General features: G+C 35.1%; 3 protein-coding genes across 4 annotated transcripts; 2 read left to right on the top strand and 1 right to left on the bottom strand.

Annotated features, from left to right (window-relative positions):
* The first annotated feature begins 4098 nt into the window (after nt 1-4098).
* LOC138341722 (L10-interacting MYB domain-containing protein-like) lies at nt 4099-5633 on the top strand. Of its 2 annotated transcripts, XM_069293353.1 has the most exons (3): nt 4099-4191; nt 4598-4942; nt 5013-5633. In XM_069293353.1, exons 2-3 carry the CDS (start codon nt 4598-4600, stop codon nt 5448-5450), a joined length of 783 nt encoding a protein of 260 aa, XP_069149454.1. In that variant the 5' UTR covers nt 4099-4191; the 3' UTR covers nt 5451-5633. The 2 variants fall into 2 exon arrangements, with proteins under 2 accessions (XP_069149454.1, XP_069149453.1); XM_069293352.1 differs by lacking the exon at nt 4099-4191 and having other exon boundaries at nt 4469-4942.
* A 7846-nt stretch (nt 5634-13479) lies between these two features.
* Nucleotides 13480-14595, top strand: LOC138342150 (uncharacterized). Its single transcript, XM_069294345.1, has one exon. The coding sequence runs from the start codon at nt 13480-13482 to the stop codon at nt 14593-14595; it is 1116 nt and encodes a 371-aa protein (XP_069150446.1).
* A 1011-nt stretch (nt 14596-15606) lies between these two features.
* LOC104646071 (F-box protein At5g49610-like) lies at nt 15607-16736 on the bottom strand. The gene is made up of 3 exons (XM_069294344.1): nt 16459-16736; nt 16194-16371; nt 15607-16092 (listed from the first exon to the last, which is right to left on the bottom strand). Exons 1-3 carry the CDS (start codon nt 16734-16736, stop codon nt 15607-15609), a joined length of 942 nt encoding a protein of 313 aa, XP_069150445.1.
* Between the last annotated feature and the right edge of the window lie 296 nt (nt 16737-17032).

The following is a 17032-nucleotide window of genomic DNA, read 5'->3' as shown; positions in this document are numbered from 1 at the left end:
AGAGAGAGTTGAGCTAAAAATATTTCAAGTCTTCAACTATATATAAGAGAGTAATTATATGTTGAAGGAAGATATTCATTTTGTGGACTTTTAAACTCTTCAACTAATCAAGAGTGATACTACTGAATTTGTGCAGATTATGCTGGGCTTAAATCTCCTTAAAATTGTTGGTATTATATACACAATAAATTATAGTTGAAAATTTTTAAATGACAAAAAATGAACAGATAATAATTTAGGCTAAGAGCTAGATATTCACACATCAACCAGAAGAGATTTTTATTTTCAATTGTAATTTATAATCTTGTTATATATTTTCACCAACAAAAAGTTATGGTATGTAAATATCTTTGTTATAGTTCGATGATGTCTACACCCACTTATTCATTTACTAGTTCATGTTGGGCACGTACATAGCACGGACTTCCCCTACTAGTAAGAAAAAACGAAATTTTGTCGTGTTAATTTCTTCGCTCAGCAGTAAAAATCACGATACCCTCACAGGATTGGCCTAAAAAACTCCACCAAACTCAAGTGATGTTTAGGTTACAATTCTACAATCCAAAGAGACTAATTCTAGTATAACCTTTTACACTATAACAAAAATAACTTTAGCAATAATAAATATACACATTAATGTAAAGTGTTATAATTTTTTTACTAATGTTATCGGATTCAATATCGCTATAGGCTTTAATAACATTTATAAATAGTTTAAATTACCTTTAAAAATACATATTTAACAATAATTAAATTGTTATCGCTAATTAGTTGTCGATAAAGTTGTTTCTGGTGTAGTGTCACCTTTATAATCAACTAGGGGTGACAATTTCAGCACTTACAAGTGAAATAAAATTATTTTGCCCATATTAAATTAAAAGGATCACACATATTTTCTTTCCTTTTCTAAATGGGTTAGTACGGTCTTCAACTTATTTAACCTCATACAAATGTGGACAAAATGAGTTAACATGAGAGTCCATATTCAGCTCATATAATTGAAATGAAACAGATTTTCAAAAAAGAAAAAATTTAGAGGTCGATTGGTGGAGAGGGGGAGGGGGTAAATTTTTTTTTTTTAAAAAAAATCAGATTTTTTTAAATTTATTTTGAATAACTAAAACAAAGTTTAAGGGTAGGTTGTTGGAAGGTGGGCGTAATTTATTTATTTTTTAATTAAAAACAGATTTTTTTTTTGAAAATTAGGGATAGGTTTGTGGAAGGTGTAGGGGATTGGGGGGGGGGGGGGGGTGTGCCCTGGGGAGGGGGTAAATTTTTTTTGTTTTTGAGAAAACAAAAAAATTTGGGGATAGGTTGGTGGAAGGTGGGTGGGGGGGGATAATTTTTTTTTTTTGGAAAAATAGTTTTATTTTTGGAAAACAAAAAAAAATATAAAAATCACACCCTATACACATTTAAGGCTATATATATCGAGTTATAAACATACTTTTTAAAAATCATTACTTATAGCATATTATTATCGAGTTATAGCATATCAATTAAAAATATATTTAATTAAAAATAAAATATAATCTAATTTAAATACTAATTAATATGTTTAAATTTTTATTTTTAATTTTACAGTTATCTTTTTTAAAACAAAGTCTTTAAATTTTTAAACTAATTAAGTATTAATAGTTTACTATTACCTTTTTGAAATTAAATACTAAATTAATATTATTAGTTTATAGTTACCTTTTTGAAAATAAAAAATAAATTATATATTTTAAGGGATTTGATTTTATCACCTTCCTACTTTACCGTTAGCCAATCACAAGCCACCCCCATCACCAGGCCAGTCGGTGTATACACCATCATTATTCTTCTTGCCCAACACGTCTCACGTCTTGAAGCACTATCCACACAATCTTCCCCAATTCCCACAACTCAAGATCCACAATTTTTCTTCCACAACACTACTGAACAATATTTGAGCGTTGATTTCAAAAATATTTTCTTTTAAGTTCTTATACAATGTCGAAGAAAGTTAGTGGAACAATCCGTAAAAGTTCAAGATTTGTTGAGGGGACATCATCTGATGAATTTCATGTTTCTTCGTTGAATATTTTGACTCAAACTCCACTGCACAATTCCGCTAAAAGAGAGACGGGTAGTTGTTCTGTTAAATCGAAGGTTCAAAAAAACAAAAAAAAATGAGGCAAAGGAAAGAGGATCTCTAGCGAAAGGGAAGAAGAGGAAGGAAAAGTTATTCAAACCTCTTCAGAATCTGATTCTGACTTTGTTGATGAAATAAAAAAGAAAAAATCAACAAATGTTGAACTTGGTCAATCAACAAGAACATCATCAAAAAAGACAGAGTTAGAGATACAAACTTTCAAGAAAGTCAAAAAGTGGTTAAGGTAAGTAAAATGCTTAATTAAAAATTTGGGTAAAATGTTATATGTATGTGAGTATAGTTTTTGATTTTGTTTGACAATCCTATTATGTAGTAATATTCTATGAATTATGTAGGATTGATATAATAGTATTGTCTGAGTAAAATTTATTAGTTTGATAGTCACTGACAATTTTAATATGTATTACTATTGTATAATTTTTTATATATAAATTTGATGTATGAATTGACGTATTAGAATTGTATGAGTATTATTTTGTAGTTTGAAAGTTACATAGTAGATTTTTAATAATCATAATTTGTATTAATATTGTATGATTTCTGTGTGAATTGATGTATTAGTTTGTATGAATTGTGTATAAATGATGTATGAACTGAGATATGCACTGATGTATTAGTGTTGTATGATTTGTGTAAGAAAGTACATTAGAATTTCATTTTATGCTTTGTGTATGAATTGATGTTGTTGTCCGTTGATATGGCAGTGTATGAATGATATTTGTATGAAATTATATATTTCGTTAAAAATCTTAATTTAGTATTACCAATTTTATAGGAGAAGAAGATACACACTTATTGGTCTTCATGTACTAACATGAACGTGTTCGCTGATCTGTTGTCCTTCCTTAGTCAAGATAGGTTCCAACAATTTCTGCAAGAAACACCATTTGATTTTTTTATGAAATACAAAACATAAAAATTCAATGTCAATTGTTGCGTTATATTTTTTTTCTTGAATATGAATGTGTCAGAGATGACATGTTTAATATAAAGGTACTGAATAACACTTTGGTTTAAAAGAATTTGTCACTATAACCAGTCTAAATTCTTTCTTGCACGTTATTAAACACACTGTAATATCAATAGTAAATTAACTCATCATTATTCATTTTTTTTATTTTTCAGAAAACACGTATTAATCGAATTTTCAATTTTAATAAAACTAAGACGTCTATACTGTTCCATGCTGTTGCAAATATGATACCTACCAACACTATAAAAAATAGGTTGAAAATCGAAGGTTCAACCTAACAAATGATCTCGATTTTACTTTGTTAATTTTTTTAGTATGTCTTAAATGCGTTTTTAGTGAAAATAGAAATTTTTATATTTATATTTCTTAATCTTTTTGACTTGAAGTAGGATAAATATTTACTAATAAAAAAATATTATTATAAAAAATGAAATAATATATCTATTTGAAAAAAAATACGTTTTTGACCATGAAGTAACAATAATGACCATTTTACCAACTCATTGACAAAAGAGAAAATTATTAACATTTTTATATTTTTAAGTGATAATGCACAAGTACCCTCAACCTATGCTCGAAATCTCAGAGACACACTTATACTATACTAAGGTCCTATTACCCTCCTGAACTTATTTTTTAAATAATTTTCTGCCCCTTTTTTGTCTACGTGACACTATCTTGTGGGCCCAATGATGGTTGTCTTTTTTTTTCAAATTAGTTCCACGTAGGCTGAAAAGTGGTAGAAAACTACTTATAAAATAAATTCAGGAGGTTAATAGAAACTTAGTATAGTATAAGTGTGTCTCTTGGATTTTGGACATAGGTTGAGGGGTACTTGGGCATTATCCCTATTTTCAACTATTTTCCTTATATAAAACAAAATGGCCAATTAAGGAAGTAGATCAAGGAAAATGTTTTTGAGAGTTGTAAATATTTTGTTTACTTAATACTCCATTTAAGAAGGAAAAGTGGCGCCCAAGTTTAATTTAAAAAGTTGTAAATACAAACTCCTACCTTAGTTACAACACAGTAACTGTAATCTAGGGTTTTGACGAGCCACGTCTCCTCTCATTTCATCAAGGTTCGTCATTTTTCCCTTTCTTCTCACCATTTTATTATTTTTATCAGATGAAAATGTTGAATATATAAGTAAATTTCTTACTTATTTTTTCGTGTTTGATGCATAGAAATAAGTGTATTTATATAGGCAGAGCTAAGTTGGGATTCGTAGGTTCGGACGAACCCAGTAGCCTCTTTGTACATCCTATATTTGGAATAGAAAATTAAATAAAACTATATATGTATACTAATTTGTAAACCCCTAACAAAATTGATTGATGACTCAGTGGTACGGAAGGGGATGTGGATATGCTTTTCTGGCTAGAGTTGTGGATTAAAAAATCCAGAACCCTTGAACTCCTAGTTCTGGCTCTGCCTCTGTGTATGTATCCTTGTATTACTAAAAATTGGTATTATAATTTTTGTAGATGGTTCGTCGTCGCGTCCATGATCCTGCTAAAGATGTCTGGTCAAGTCCTAATTGGCCTCCGCGAATAGAAAAAATGTTTGTTGGTTCATTGGTAGAGGAAATGAAATATCATCTGGATGTAATGCCAAGTAATTTTCATGATCAAGCATGGGAAAATGTTGTTAAGGACTTAAATAGATGTAGCGGTTGGGATTTTGATAAGGCAGAGCTGAAGAAACATCTGACTATATTGAGAAAACGTTATCGAATCGTGAGGCCACTTTACAACCACGGTGGATTTGGTTGGAATAGTCGGAAAAAGATGGTTGTCGTTGATGATAGCGTGTGGGCTGAGTACATAGAGGTTTTGTCTTGACTTCCTTTTTTATTCCCTCCGTCTCAATTTAAGTGTCTTATGAAATAGTATCTTGCAGGTACATCCTGAGATAGCACCATATAGAAAATATGGCTGCCCTATATACAAGGAGTTGTGTCATATTTTTACGAGACCAAAAGCAACCGGGGAATTATCTGTTTCTTCTATGTATCCTCGAAGCAACCCTAGCGAACGAAACAAACGTAAATTGACAGAGCCACCAAAATCCGGTTCCAATAAGAGGAGTAGTGTTGGTCCTAACAATCCAAAACGATCAAAGAGCAGTGACATGGATCAGAATCAGAATCAGAAAGATGATCCGTATTCAATAGCTAGCTGTGTTGTGGCTCTAAACGATACACCAGGAGTTGATCGGAGGCTATATAATGCTGCTATGGACTTGTTTGAACACAAAAATTGGAGAGAAACATTTGTGACAATGAAAATGGATAAAAGATTGAGTTGGTTGAAGGCCATGATTCCTAGAAAAACATGAATTCAGCAAGGACAGGGCAGGGCAGGGTAAAGTTAAACTTATTAGATTTTTTATGTCGTTTTGAATTTTTTTGTTTTTAATTTAAACATTGGTTATCTGGAATGACATACAATTAGGGCCCCCATTGAGATGGGAGATTGAAAATCGAACGTTTACCAATAAGATAAAAATTCAGATAGTCAACGAATTGTGCTGCTACTTTTTTTCCTTACTATGGCTCGTTGCATGATAGTTGTGAATGGAATACACAGTTGATAGTTGTGGTAGAGTTGTATGAAGCAATGTGTTGACAACTTGTATCTATCTTACAAATATATAGCCCAAATGCTAAACTAATTGTGAGCAGCCCAATATCGCAGGATTCTGTAGTAACTAAAAATATATTGAAATGCTTTCATTCAGTTGCTTGGTGTTTCTATAATATTACAAACTCATTCCAAATTCTCTTATCAGTTAAAAGTATTTTAATTCTTTATCGACATCTCCAGTATTTGGTTTTTGCCTATGATTTTATGACCCAAGATAACAAAGTTTTATGTGTACATCTGTACTTGAAAAACGATAGTCTAAGGCATCCACGTTACTTTGTTGAAGTATACTCCGTTAAAAATCAATGTTGGAGAACAATTCACAATATTTTCCTGGTCCCTCTAATCCTTTGCCACCGCACATATACCATGATCAAGTTTCATTAAACGGTGTTATTCACAAAATAGCATATAACTGGACAATAAATATGGGATAAAACCGACATTATGTGCATTGGGTGATCGCGTCTGTGTTCTGGCAACTGTTGGAGACAAAATTTTGATTTGGTCGCTGGAGAAAGATAGTAAAACTGTCTGGAATTGTATCAACAAGTTCCCTACTTTACTCTCACTTATCGGAAAGCCTAGTCATTCGCAGGTAACTTCATGTGTGTTGAGGACATTGGGAACATATTATGGAGAAAGCTCGAGGGTCCTTTTATCGAGTATGACGTATGAAAAAATGAATATACTGAATTTAAGGTGACACAAGTTAGGGACTTTATTGCAAAGAAGGCTTTGTTGTATGTGGAAAGTTTAGTTTTCTTGAAGATTCTGTGGGATTAACAAATTCCAACATAATGATATATGAGTTTCTAGTTTTCCAAATGTGTTTATTAGATAGCAGTTTCTACTTTCTAGTATTGATTGAAGAACATTGCTATTGTTTCTGTTGAAGTATGCTATAGGAGTAAGATTTGAATTTGATGTGGATCAATTTTTCTGTAAAAATGTGATGGTGTATTTCTACGCAACAAGTCATAGTTATCTTCAAGATTTGGTCGCATTATTATAGGTTGATAGACAAGATACAGTCACCATAACTTAAATGTTATCGTGAAAAACTCTTTACTCAACGAAGTAAAAATCCACAACCTTTTCTCATAGAATTTGTCGAAAGAACAAACTCCACTAAACCCAAATGGCCTTTAGATTACAGCTATATAATCTTAGGAATTAACTTAAACACAATATTCTAATAAATTAAAACTTATATAATTTATATATATATAATCTTCTTATTCTCATTTCATAATCTTGACCTTTCAAATTTCTAACATAAATGTAAATAAAAATAAAAATGAGTAATTATTAAGAAATTAAAGTAGATTCATGTATCTTTAAGATTAAATTTCATCTCTATCTTTTTTTATATTTATTTTAACAATAATTCATGTGACTTTTCATGTTTCCATAATTTTGTTCTATAAATTTAACTTTTTCAAGAAGAACTTTTATTTACCACTCCTACAATTCTTGTATACAGGAACTCTAAACATGTGAAATAATGTCACAATTTGAGGTGAAAGTTGTGAGATTCCCTTATGCAGTTACGAGAATAGATAAGAATTCAATTACTGAAGCATCGGAGCTTGATGTGTTAGTTTTATACTTATTTGTAGTAAGAATTATAATAAGACTTTTTTGCCTCTCCCCATATAGTTGAATTCTTGTTTTATTAGCAAGTTGCTCTAAATTCATATTTGTATTTGTTATGCTCAAATGTTCAGTTTCACTATAGAGACAAACAAAATGAAATGCCTAATTATCTTGCTCATGTGTACCTTTTTTTTTTCTTTTCTCCGTACTTATAATTTTTACATATAGATTAATTTTCATCTTTAAGAATGAATGTGATAAAATAGGATGTTTACTCTTTTCTTTTCTTTTTATGGAAAAAAAAGATGAAACATATAATATTAGATTAATGGTGGATAAGTTATGTGTTGTGCGGAATTTGAGATAATACGAGAAAATATAAACGCGAAAAACAAGACAACAGATTTACGTGGTTCACCAATAAATTGGCTACGTCCACGGGAAGAGAGGGAGCAGTTTTATTATGGAGAGGCAAAAACAGAATTACAGAATAGGGTTTGTCATAGCGTCTATATATAGTGCTAAGCTACGCCCTAAAAGGCTTGGGCCCAACATACAGAATCAACAGCGAGACCCCCGTCCTTTCTGTTTGTAGCGGGTCCGATTCAAGGCATTCAACAAATCTCCACCTTGACTTGAATTCTCCGAACAGATTCTTCAGACGCACTATGATAGTGCCAGGCCTCCCCCTCTTCCTCAGAGTTGCCCCGCAGGGCAATTAACAGCTTCTGATGTTGAGCAAGTCCAAACAGTGTTGAAACTTGCTCTGTGGAACCGGCTTTGTAAACATATCAGCAGGATTATCAGCAGTTCCTACTTTCTTCACCTTGATTCTCTTCTCACTTCTCAGAAAATGATACCTTACGTCAATATGCTTGGTTCTCTCATGATGGACTTGATCCTTGGCTAGACAAATTGCACTCAAACTGTCACAATACACCGTAGCCTGATCATGATGCAGACCAAGATCACTAACCAGCCCTTTCAACCAAATCCCTTCTTTTGCAGCCTCTGTCAAGGCCATGTACTCCGCTTCCGTAGTAGACAAAGTCACTGTAGGTTGCAAAGTTGCCTTCCAACTGACGACAGATCCTCCAAGGGTAAACACATAGCCAGTCATCGATCTTCTTGTGTCAACATCTCCAGCATAGTCTGAATCAGAATAGCCAGTAACCAAGCACTGAGTATCACCTCCATAAATGAGACCAACGTCAGATGTACCTCTAAGGTACCGGAAAATTCTCTTCACAGCCTGCCAATGTTCTTTCCCTGGTTGTCCCATGAATCTGCTCACTACACTGACGGCATGTGCTAAATCTGGCCTTGTACAGACCATAGCATACATCAAACTTCCTACGGCACTGGCATAAGGGACTCGTGACATATACTCCTTCTCTTCTTCTGACTGTGGAGCGAACATGGCAGTGAGATGGATATTGGCAGCACTGGGGGTATCAATGGGCTTAGATGAAGACATGCCAAACCTCGCCAAGACCTTCTGAATGTAGCTTCTCTGTGACAAGAAAAGTTTCCTTCTCTCTCTGTCTCTAATGATCTCCATCCCTAAAATCTTCCGAGCGGCTCCCAGATCCTTCATCTCAAACTCAGCACTAAGTAAACCCTTCAGCTTCTGAATGTCATACTTCTTCTTTGCAGCTATCAACATATCATCTACATAAAGCACCAGATAGATGAATGAATCATCATTGAGCCTATTGTAGTAGACACAACAATCATATGAGCTCCGAGTATAGCCCAACTTCACCATATAGCTGTCAAACCTTTTATACCACTGCCTTGGAGACTGCTTAAGTCCATATAAGGACTTCTTCAACTTGCAGACGTGATTTTCCTTCCCTGGAACTTGGAAACCATCCGGCTGAGTCATGTATATCTCTTCCTCCAACTCTCCATGTAGAAACGCTGTCTTCACATCAAGTTGTTCAAGCTCCAGATTCTGATGTGCAACTATCGCTAGTAACACTCGGATGGAAGTATGTCTGACCACTGGTGAGAAGATCTCATTGTAGTCCACTCCCTCTCTTTGGTTGAAACCTCTGGCAACAACCCTGGCTTTATACTTGACTTCTTCTGCTGGTGATATCCCTTCCTTCTTCTTGAAAACCCATTTGCAAGTAATAATCTTTCTCCCCGAAGGCTGTATGACCAGATCCCATGTCTGATTCTTGTGTAGGGACTCCATCTCATCTCCCATAGCGGCAAACCATTTTTCAGAATCAGAACTTAAAATGGCTTCTTTGTAAGTAGACGGCTCAGATATATCTACCTCTTCAGCAACCTGCAGTGCATAACCCACCATGTCCTCAAAACCATACCTCGTAGGTGGCCGAACTCCAACCCTCCTTGGCCGATCTTGAGCTATACTCTGATGGATATCTGATGGCATAGATTCTGGAATATCAGTTTCTGTCTGTGGCTCTTGATCCTCCTCTTCAGGTTCCTTTAAATCGCTCTCGTTCTGAATGACTTGAAACTCCACCTGTTTGTCAAGACTCCCAGTTTCTGACGTAGTTGTAGGCTTCATAATGGTTCTAAGCAGAGAACTTTCATCAAAGACAACGTTCCTGCTCATAATAACCCTCTTTTCTGCTGGAGACCAGATTCTGAAACCTTTCACTCCATCTCCGTAGCCCACAAATACTCCCTTTTTAGCTCTTGGTTCTAACTTACCTTCACTGACGTGATAGTAAGCCGTACAACCAAAAGCTTTCAGATTTGAATAATCAGCAGCTTTTCCTGACCACATCTCCATAGGTGTCTTGCACTGTATGCCTGTATGTGGTCCGCGGTTAATCAAGTAGCAAGCTGTACTAACCGCTTCTGCCCAGAATCTTCTATCTAGCCCAGCATTAGAGAGCATGCACCTTGCTCTCTCCAGAAGTGTTTGATTCATCCGCTCAGCTACACCGTTCTGCTGTGGTGTATTTCTGACTGTACGATGTCGAGCAATCCCTTCATCCTTACAGAATTGATCAAATTCAGACCAACAGAATTCCAGCCCATTATCAGTTCGCAACCTCTTGATCTTCTTCCCTGTTTGATTTTCCATCAAAATTTTCCACTCCTTGAACTTCTGGAAGGCTTCACTTTTATGCTTCATCATGTACACCCAAGTCATCCTTGAGTAGTCATCAATAATGGACACAAAAAATCTGCAGCCTCCCAAAGACTCAACACGGCATGGACCCCAGCAATCAGAATGGATATAATCAAGTGTGCCTTTTGTTCTATGAATGGCCTTTGGAAACTTGTTGCGATGTAGTTTTCCAAAAACACAATGTTCACAAAACTCTAGGCTCTTAACCTTATGACCAGCAAGTAAATCCTCCTTTGACAGAATTTGCATCCCTCTTTCACCCATATGACCAAGTCTCATGTGCCATAACTTAGTCATATCCTTCTGGTGAAATTCTGACGATGCAACATGGGCTGAACCTGTAACCGTGGAACCTTGTAGAAAATACAAAGTACCACGCATGACACCTTTCAGAATCAAATTTGAACCCTTCCAGACCCGCAAGACTCCATCTTTTCCCGACCAGCTGAATCCCTTGCTGTCCAAAAGACTGAGAGATATCAGATTTTTCGTCATCAATGGAACGTGCCTGACCTCGTTCAATGTGCAGAAGCTACCGTCATGTGTCCTTATCTTGATTGAGCCTGTCCCAACCACCTTGCAGACAGAACTGTTGGCCATCGAGATGCTGCCTCCGTCTACCTGCTCATAAGTCGTGAACCACTCTCTCCTAGGACAGATGTGATAGGATGCCCCAGAATCGAGAACCCACACATCTGAATGATGAGTGTGCTCATCCGCAACTAGGGCAATATCTTCTTCAGAATTGGTGTCTTCTTCAGCAACAGCAGCAGACACTGATTGTTTTTCCGATTGCTTCTTCTTCTTCGGACAATCAAATTTCCAATGTCCCTTCTCCTTGCAGTAATTACAAACATCATCCGGCTTTGCACCCTTCGACATCGGCTTATTTTTCTTTCCGCCGTTTTTCCTTCCCTTTCCGCTACTGGTGAACAGACCGGAAGGCTGTATGTCCGTACTTGTGCCGTTAGCCTTATGCCGTAATTCCCTGCTATGAAGGGCCGATCTGACTTCTTCCAGTGACACAGTATCTTTCCCAACAATGAACGATTGAACAAAATTCTCAAACGACATTGGGAGAGATACTAACAGAATCAGGGCAGCATCTTCATCCTCGATCTTCACATCGATATTACGCAATTCTAATAACAAAGTATTCAATTGCTCTAAGTGTTCCCTGAGTTGTGTACCTTCAGCCATTCGTAAACCGAATAGACGTTGTTTCAGAAGCAGCTTGTTGGTTAGAGATTTTGTCATGTACAAACTCTCCAGCTTCAACCACAGACCAGCAGCAGTCTCTTCATCCGAGACCTCCGTGATGACGTCATCCGCGAGACACAGCATGATCGTCGAGTGCGCCTTTTCCTCCAGAATCGCCATCTCAGGAGTAACGACGGCGTTCTTGTCTTTCGACAACGGCGCCCAGAAGCCTTGCTGTTTCAACAAAGCCCGCATCTTGATCTGCCATAAACTGAAACTGTTCCTCCCTGTGAATTTGTCGATTTTCACGTTCAAAGCAGACATCTCGAATTCTCCAAGAACACCGATTAACCGAGAGGCTCTGATACCAATTTGTTGTGCGGAATTTGAGATAATACGAGAAAATATAAACGCGAAAAACAAGACAACAGATTTACGTGGTTCACCAATAAATTGGCTACGTCCACGGGAAGAGAGGGAGCAGTTTTATTATGGAGAGGCAAAAACAGAATTACAGAATAGGGTTTGTCATAGCGTCTATATATAGTGCTAAGCTACGCCCTAAAAGGCTTGGGCCCAACATACAGAATCAACAGCGAGACCCCCGTCCTTTCTGTTTGTAGCGGGTCCGATTCAAGGCATTCAACATTATGTATGACAGAATTAAATTTTATATAAAAATAAGTAGTTATTCATAAATATCCCGATTTTTAAAATATAAATGATAAAAACTTTTTACATCTTACTTTTAAATATTTATAGTTAACTAATTAGTTTAAAGTGTTTGTGGATAAAAATTTAATACAATACTTAAAAGACATTCATTAAAAAAGTTGAAAGGTTTTGTTTTCCTTCACTCAAAATTAATCTTACACTATCTAACATTATTCTACCAATAAAACGGAACTATCAAGAAATTTAATTTAGATAGTTGTTATTTTTTCTTTTAGCTTTGCAAACTTATTTTTTGAATTACAAACAAAGTTTATTTTATTAATTTTCATATTATTATCTCGATGCATTCACTTGGAGGTCAGAAAATTGAACTGTCACAATTAGTAGTAAAACAAAGTAAGAAATCTCAATTAGACATATTTTATTATTAAATAGTATTATCTTTTAAGAAATAATACACTCATGGGTTAACACGCGCAAAGCGCGTGCCCGGAAACTAGTCTATATAAAAACATGTAGGTTATAACTCAAGAACAAAAAGACTCGAAAAACTAATTGTGACCTGCTAAGGAGCAAGGCTTTTTGTCGATATTTGTCAATAATCAAAACAAATTTCAGCTCAACTCAACACTAATAGTGTTATGAACTTATGATATTGGCATATTTAGAGTCAAAAACGATAAAAAATTTGATTAACATTTCACGAATCATATTGAAATGCAAAAAAATTTACAGTAATTTTCATATAATTGTTTAAATTTAAATTTTTTTGTTTAAAATATTGAATTAATGTAATTTAATATAATTTTGAAAATAATCAGATTATTATTTTAAAAATGCATCATGACAACTAAAATAGACCAAGAAAGGATTATAATGGTCAAATTATAACTATTATTTGAAGCATTACTCACTATATTTTAAAACAATAAAAGTAAAAAATTATTTCAGATTTAACTCTATATTAGGTACGTGTAAAAGAAAATTCCAATTAACAAAAAGAAAAAGAAGTGTGTGTATATATAAATAGCAAGGTGGAGTATTCATTTTGTTTCTTCCTACAATATCTTCACTCGCTCTCTTCTTCTTCAACAAAAAATATACTCTGTTTCTTTTCTTTAGGATAAAAATGGCTGCGAATTATACTAATAAACAACTGATGGAGTTTCTTATCAAATCTTTTACCTTTGTGCCTTATGAGGAGCAAGTATTTGGACTTGCAGATTTGTATGGCAAGGAGAAGGTATCTCAGATATTGGGGACGAATAATACTGATCATTATGTCTTCACTCTGTTACAGAAAAAGAAAGAGGATGGTAAGTACTTCAGCAGGGCGATTGCAGGCGGCGTATGGAAAGAATATGGCACAGCTGAATCACTTGAAGATAGTGAAGGATCACAGATTGGGATTATGAAAAAATACCGCTTAGTTGAAGACAATTATGTCTGGACTATGAAAGAATATAGCCTTACTGAAAGTAAACGAAACGAGTTGAAACAAAAATATGAATATACAGCTCATGACGAATTTGTTATGTGTCACATTAGGATGAAGGCCAATTTTCCTGTCAGTTCTTCGTCACAATGTCAAGAAAATCAAGATTCGGCTCTAGTTCCATCTGATGACATGAAAGAATCCCAATTGCCTGCTGTAATTGAAGAAGAATGCTCTGTTTCTGTTAGTCAGAAGAATGCTCTGGTTCATCAAGAATCTCCCTCTGCAAAAGAAGAAGAATACTCTGTTTCTGGGGTTCATCAAGGAACTCCCTCTGCAAAAGAAGAAGAACACTCTGTTTCTGGGGTTCATCAAGGAACTCCCTCTGCAAAAGAAGAAGAACACTCTGTTTCTGGGGTTCATCAAGAAACTCCCTCTGCAAAAGAAGAAGAACACTCTGTTTCTGGGGTTCATCAAGAAAATCCCTCTGCAAAAGAAGAAGAACACTCTGTTTCTGGGGTTCATCAAGAAACTCCCTCTGCAAAAGAAGAAGAATACACTGTTTCTGGGGTTCATCAAGAAACTCCCTCTGCAAAAGAAGAAGAATACTCTATTTCTGGGGTTCATCAAGAAACTCCCTCTGCAAAAGAAGAAGAATACTCTATTTCTGGGGTTCATCAAGAAACTCCCTCTGCAAAAGAAGAAGAATACTCTATTTCTGGGGTTCATCAAGAAACTCCCTCTGCAAAAGTAGAAGACTCTGTTTCTGGGGTGCATCAAGAAACTTCCTCTGCAAAAGAAGAAGAATAAGCATGCTCTGTTTCAGAAGTTCATCAAGAAAGTCCCTCTGCAAAAGAAGAAGAAGAATGCTCTGTTTCATCAAGAAACTCCCTCTGTTAGTTACATCAACTTGTTCTGATTTCTCTCACATTTCTTGTTCATGCGTTAGGAAAATTTAGTTACTTTAGTATGTTTTTCAGTTAGTTAGTTGCGTGAAACTGTAATGGCAAATTCCAAGTCGGTTTTCATCTACAAATTATACTTTATGTTCGACTCACCCCTCCCCAAAACTGCTACACCGTTTTATACCCTAAGTCTAACAATAATGAATAATGCAAAGAAAATTGGAGTTTGGAAATTTTGATGAGTTGTGGTGACAAAATGAAGTCTTGTGAGGTGATCAAACTTATAATCACCAACTCCATGATGTACATAAAAAAAATCCATCGGGATAACAGTGGTGTCCGAGTCCGAACCAGCTTACATGACTAATTCTATTAGGTAAATAGTACCTCCCACCAACACAGGTGCTAGGATTTGAACCGAAATTTGCACCAAAAACTAACACGGGTTCGTTTAACTTGTAAATAAAAAATAAAGATTCAATCTTGTATGACACTACTTTTGTAAGCTCTTTAATTCATCCTGTTGCTGTAAGAGTATAAAGCAAATAAATAAAGGTTTTCTGGGAAAGAACTGAAAAATGACACAACACCTTGGTTAACATCAATTCATCATCATAGAGTTAGTATTGGCTCCCTGTTAGACTTTCACATCATTAGTTAACAAACTACTCTTGTTGACAGATTATATAATCTCTCCGCTGAAAGGTAACAGAAGAAATTGGACGACGCTTTTACATTAATCACCCCAGTATGGATTCACTATAGCCTATATATACACGAGTCGTTATGGTGATAGTCATACAAAATGACTTGTGGTGTAGAAATTCAACATCATATTTTTACATTCAAATCCATCATCCACAAATCAAACAGAAACCATGACAATATTAATATTCTTCAATATATTGCTACCTAATCAATCCCACGGAATCTTCAAAGAAACTAAGCTTTCCACGTACAAAGCCTTACTTGACACCAAAGGCGGAATTTGTATCGACTTAAACTCAGTATATTCATTTTTCCGCACATGATACTCAATAAAAGGACCATCATGATTTCTCCATAGTATGTTCCCATTCTCCTTAACAAATAGGAAGAGACCTACTGTGTAGGGTTTAACATCTGGCCATATAGGCATTCCAATGAGTGAGGGTAAAGTATGAAACTTGTTGATACAATTCCACCTATCTTTCTCCAGCGACCAAATCAAACTTTCCTCGCCAACCGTTGTGAAAACGCACATGCCATCCCCCAATGCATGTAACGTTGGCTGTTCCCCACATGCTTTTGGCACTGCCGTTACAGTAAATTTTTCGTCTACTAGATGGAATGATATAACTTCCCTGTTGTGTGACATCCTGTGAATGACACTGTTTAGTGAAACTTGATTACTGTGTAGGTACTGGTAATAAGAATCAGGGGAAACAGGAAAAGTATTTTGAATTGTTCTCCAACATTGATTTGATTTTTAACGGAGTATAATTCAACAACGTTACAGTATACGTTTATCAAGTAATAAGCACATATAACCTTGTAATCATCAGCCACAAAATCATAGGCAAAACCAAATATTGGAGATGTATCCGAACAACGACTTCTTTTCTTTCGACTGAAAAGAGAATTCGGAATGAGTTTGTATTTTCCAAGTGCAGGATTGAATAATATCATGCTATAGCCAGGACTGTATGAGGTCATAAAGACCAAGCCGCTACATGAAAACACTTGTAAAAAAATATAGTTAATTAAGAATTCTGGGATATTGAGATACACAACTTTTGAATCAGCATTAATCGATGCTTCCGTTGACACAATTTCAAATTTGTATGTACTTGGAGATGGTTTCAAGTGAACCAAGACAAATTTTTGACGACTAATATCAACAGATGAGTTACGTAGATGTGACTTGATGAAGTCGGCATCATCGATACAACAATGCCATGATTTACAACAACTTTTGAATCGTGAAAGAGATTTCACAGGAAGCTGTAATAAGATCGAGTTGATAATATCTGCAGGCAAATAGGGAATTTTTGAGCGGCCGTCCATGTTGCTGATAGTTTTTCTTATAAAAATTACTATTCCTTTATAATAAGTCTAATGCTATATAAGTGTTATTTAACTCCAACTCTAACTCTAACTCTAATTTGATGCTAAACAATTTAAGCCCTTATTCAACTCTAACTCTAATTCTAACTCTAATTTGATGCTATACAATTTAAGCCCTAATTCAACTCTAACTATAATAGTATAATTTAAAGCAACTGTAACTCTAATTTAAAGCGGCTCTTCAAGCAGTATAAGGTAAGTTGACTCTACAATCAACTTCTACCCAAATTATGAGC

This window comes from Solanum lycopersicum, chromosome 2 (assembly GCF_036512215.1).
Source record: "Solanum lycopersicum chromosome 2, SLM_r2.1".
NCBI lineage: Eukaryota > Viridiplantae > Streptophyta > Magnoliopsida > Solanales > Solanaceae > Solanum > Solanum lycopersicum.
Note: the sequence above shows the minus strand (reverse complement) of the source record. Positions and strands in the feature narration are given on the sequence as shown.

Excerpts from the sequence above, each read along its gene's own strand:
- LOC138341722 (XM_069293353.1), top strand. The coding sequence starts at position 4,598 with ATGGTTCGTCGTCGCGTCCATGATCCTGCTAAAGATGTCTGGTCAAGT. Across the intron at positions 4,943-5,012 it reads TGTGGGCTGAGTACATAGAG|GTACATCCTGAGATAGCACC; the intron begins GTTTTGTCTTGA and ends AGTATCTTGCAG.
- LOC138342150 (XM_069294345.1), top strand. The coding sequence starts at position 13,480 with ATGGCTGCGAATTATACTAATAAACAACTGATGGAGTTTCTTATCAAA.
- LOC104646071 (XM_069294344.1), bottom strand. The coding sequence starts at position 16,736 with ATGGACGGCCGCTCAAAAATTCCCTATTTGCCTGCAGATATTATCAAC. Across the intron at positions 16,372-16,458 it reads AATGCTGATTCAAAAGTTGT|TCCTGGCTATAGCATGATAT; the intron begins GTATCTCAATAT and ends GACCTCATACAG. Across the intron at positions 16,093-16,193 it reads GTGCTTATTACTTGATAAAC|TACCTACACAGTAATCAAGT; the intron begins GTATACTGTAAC and ends TCTTATTACCAG.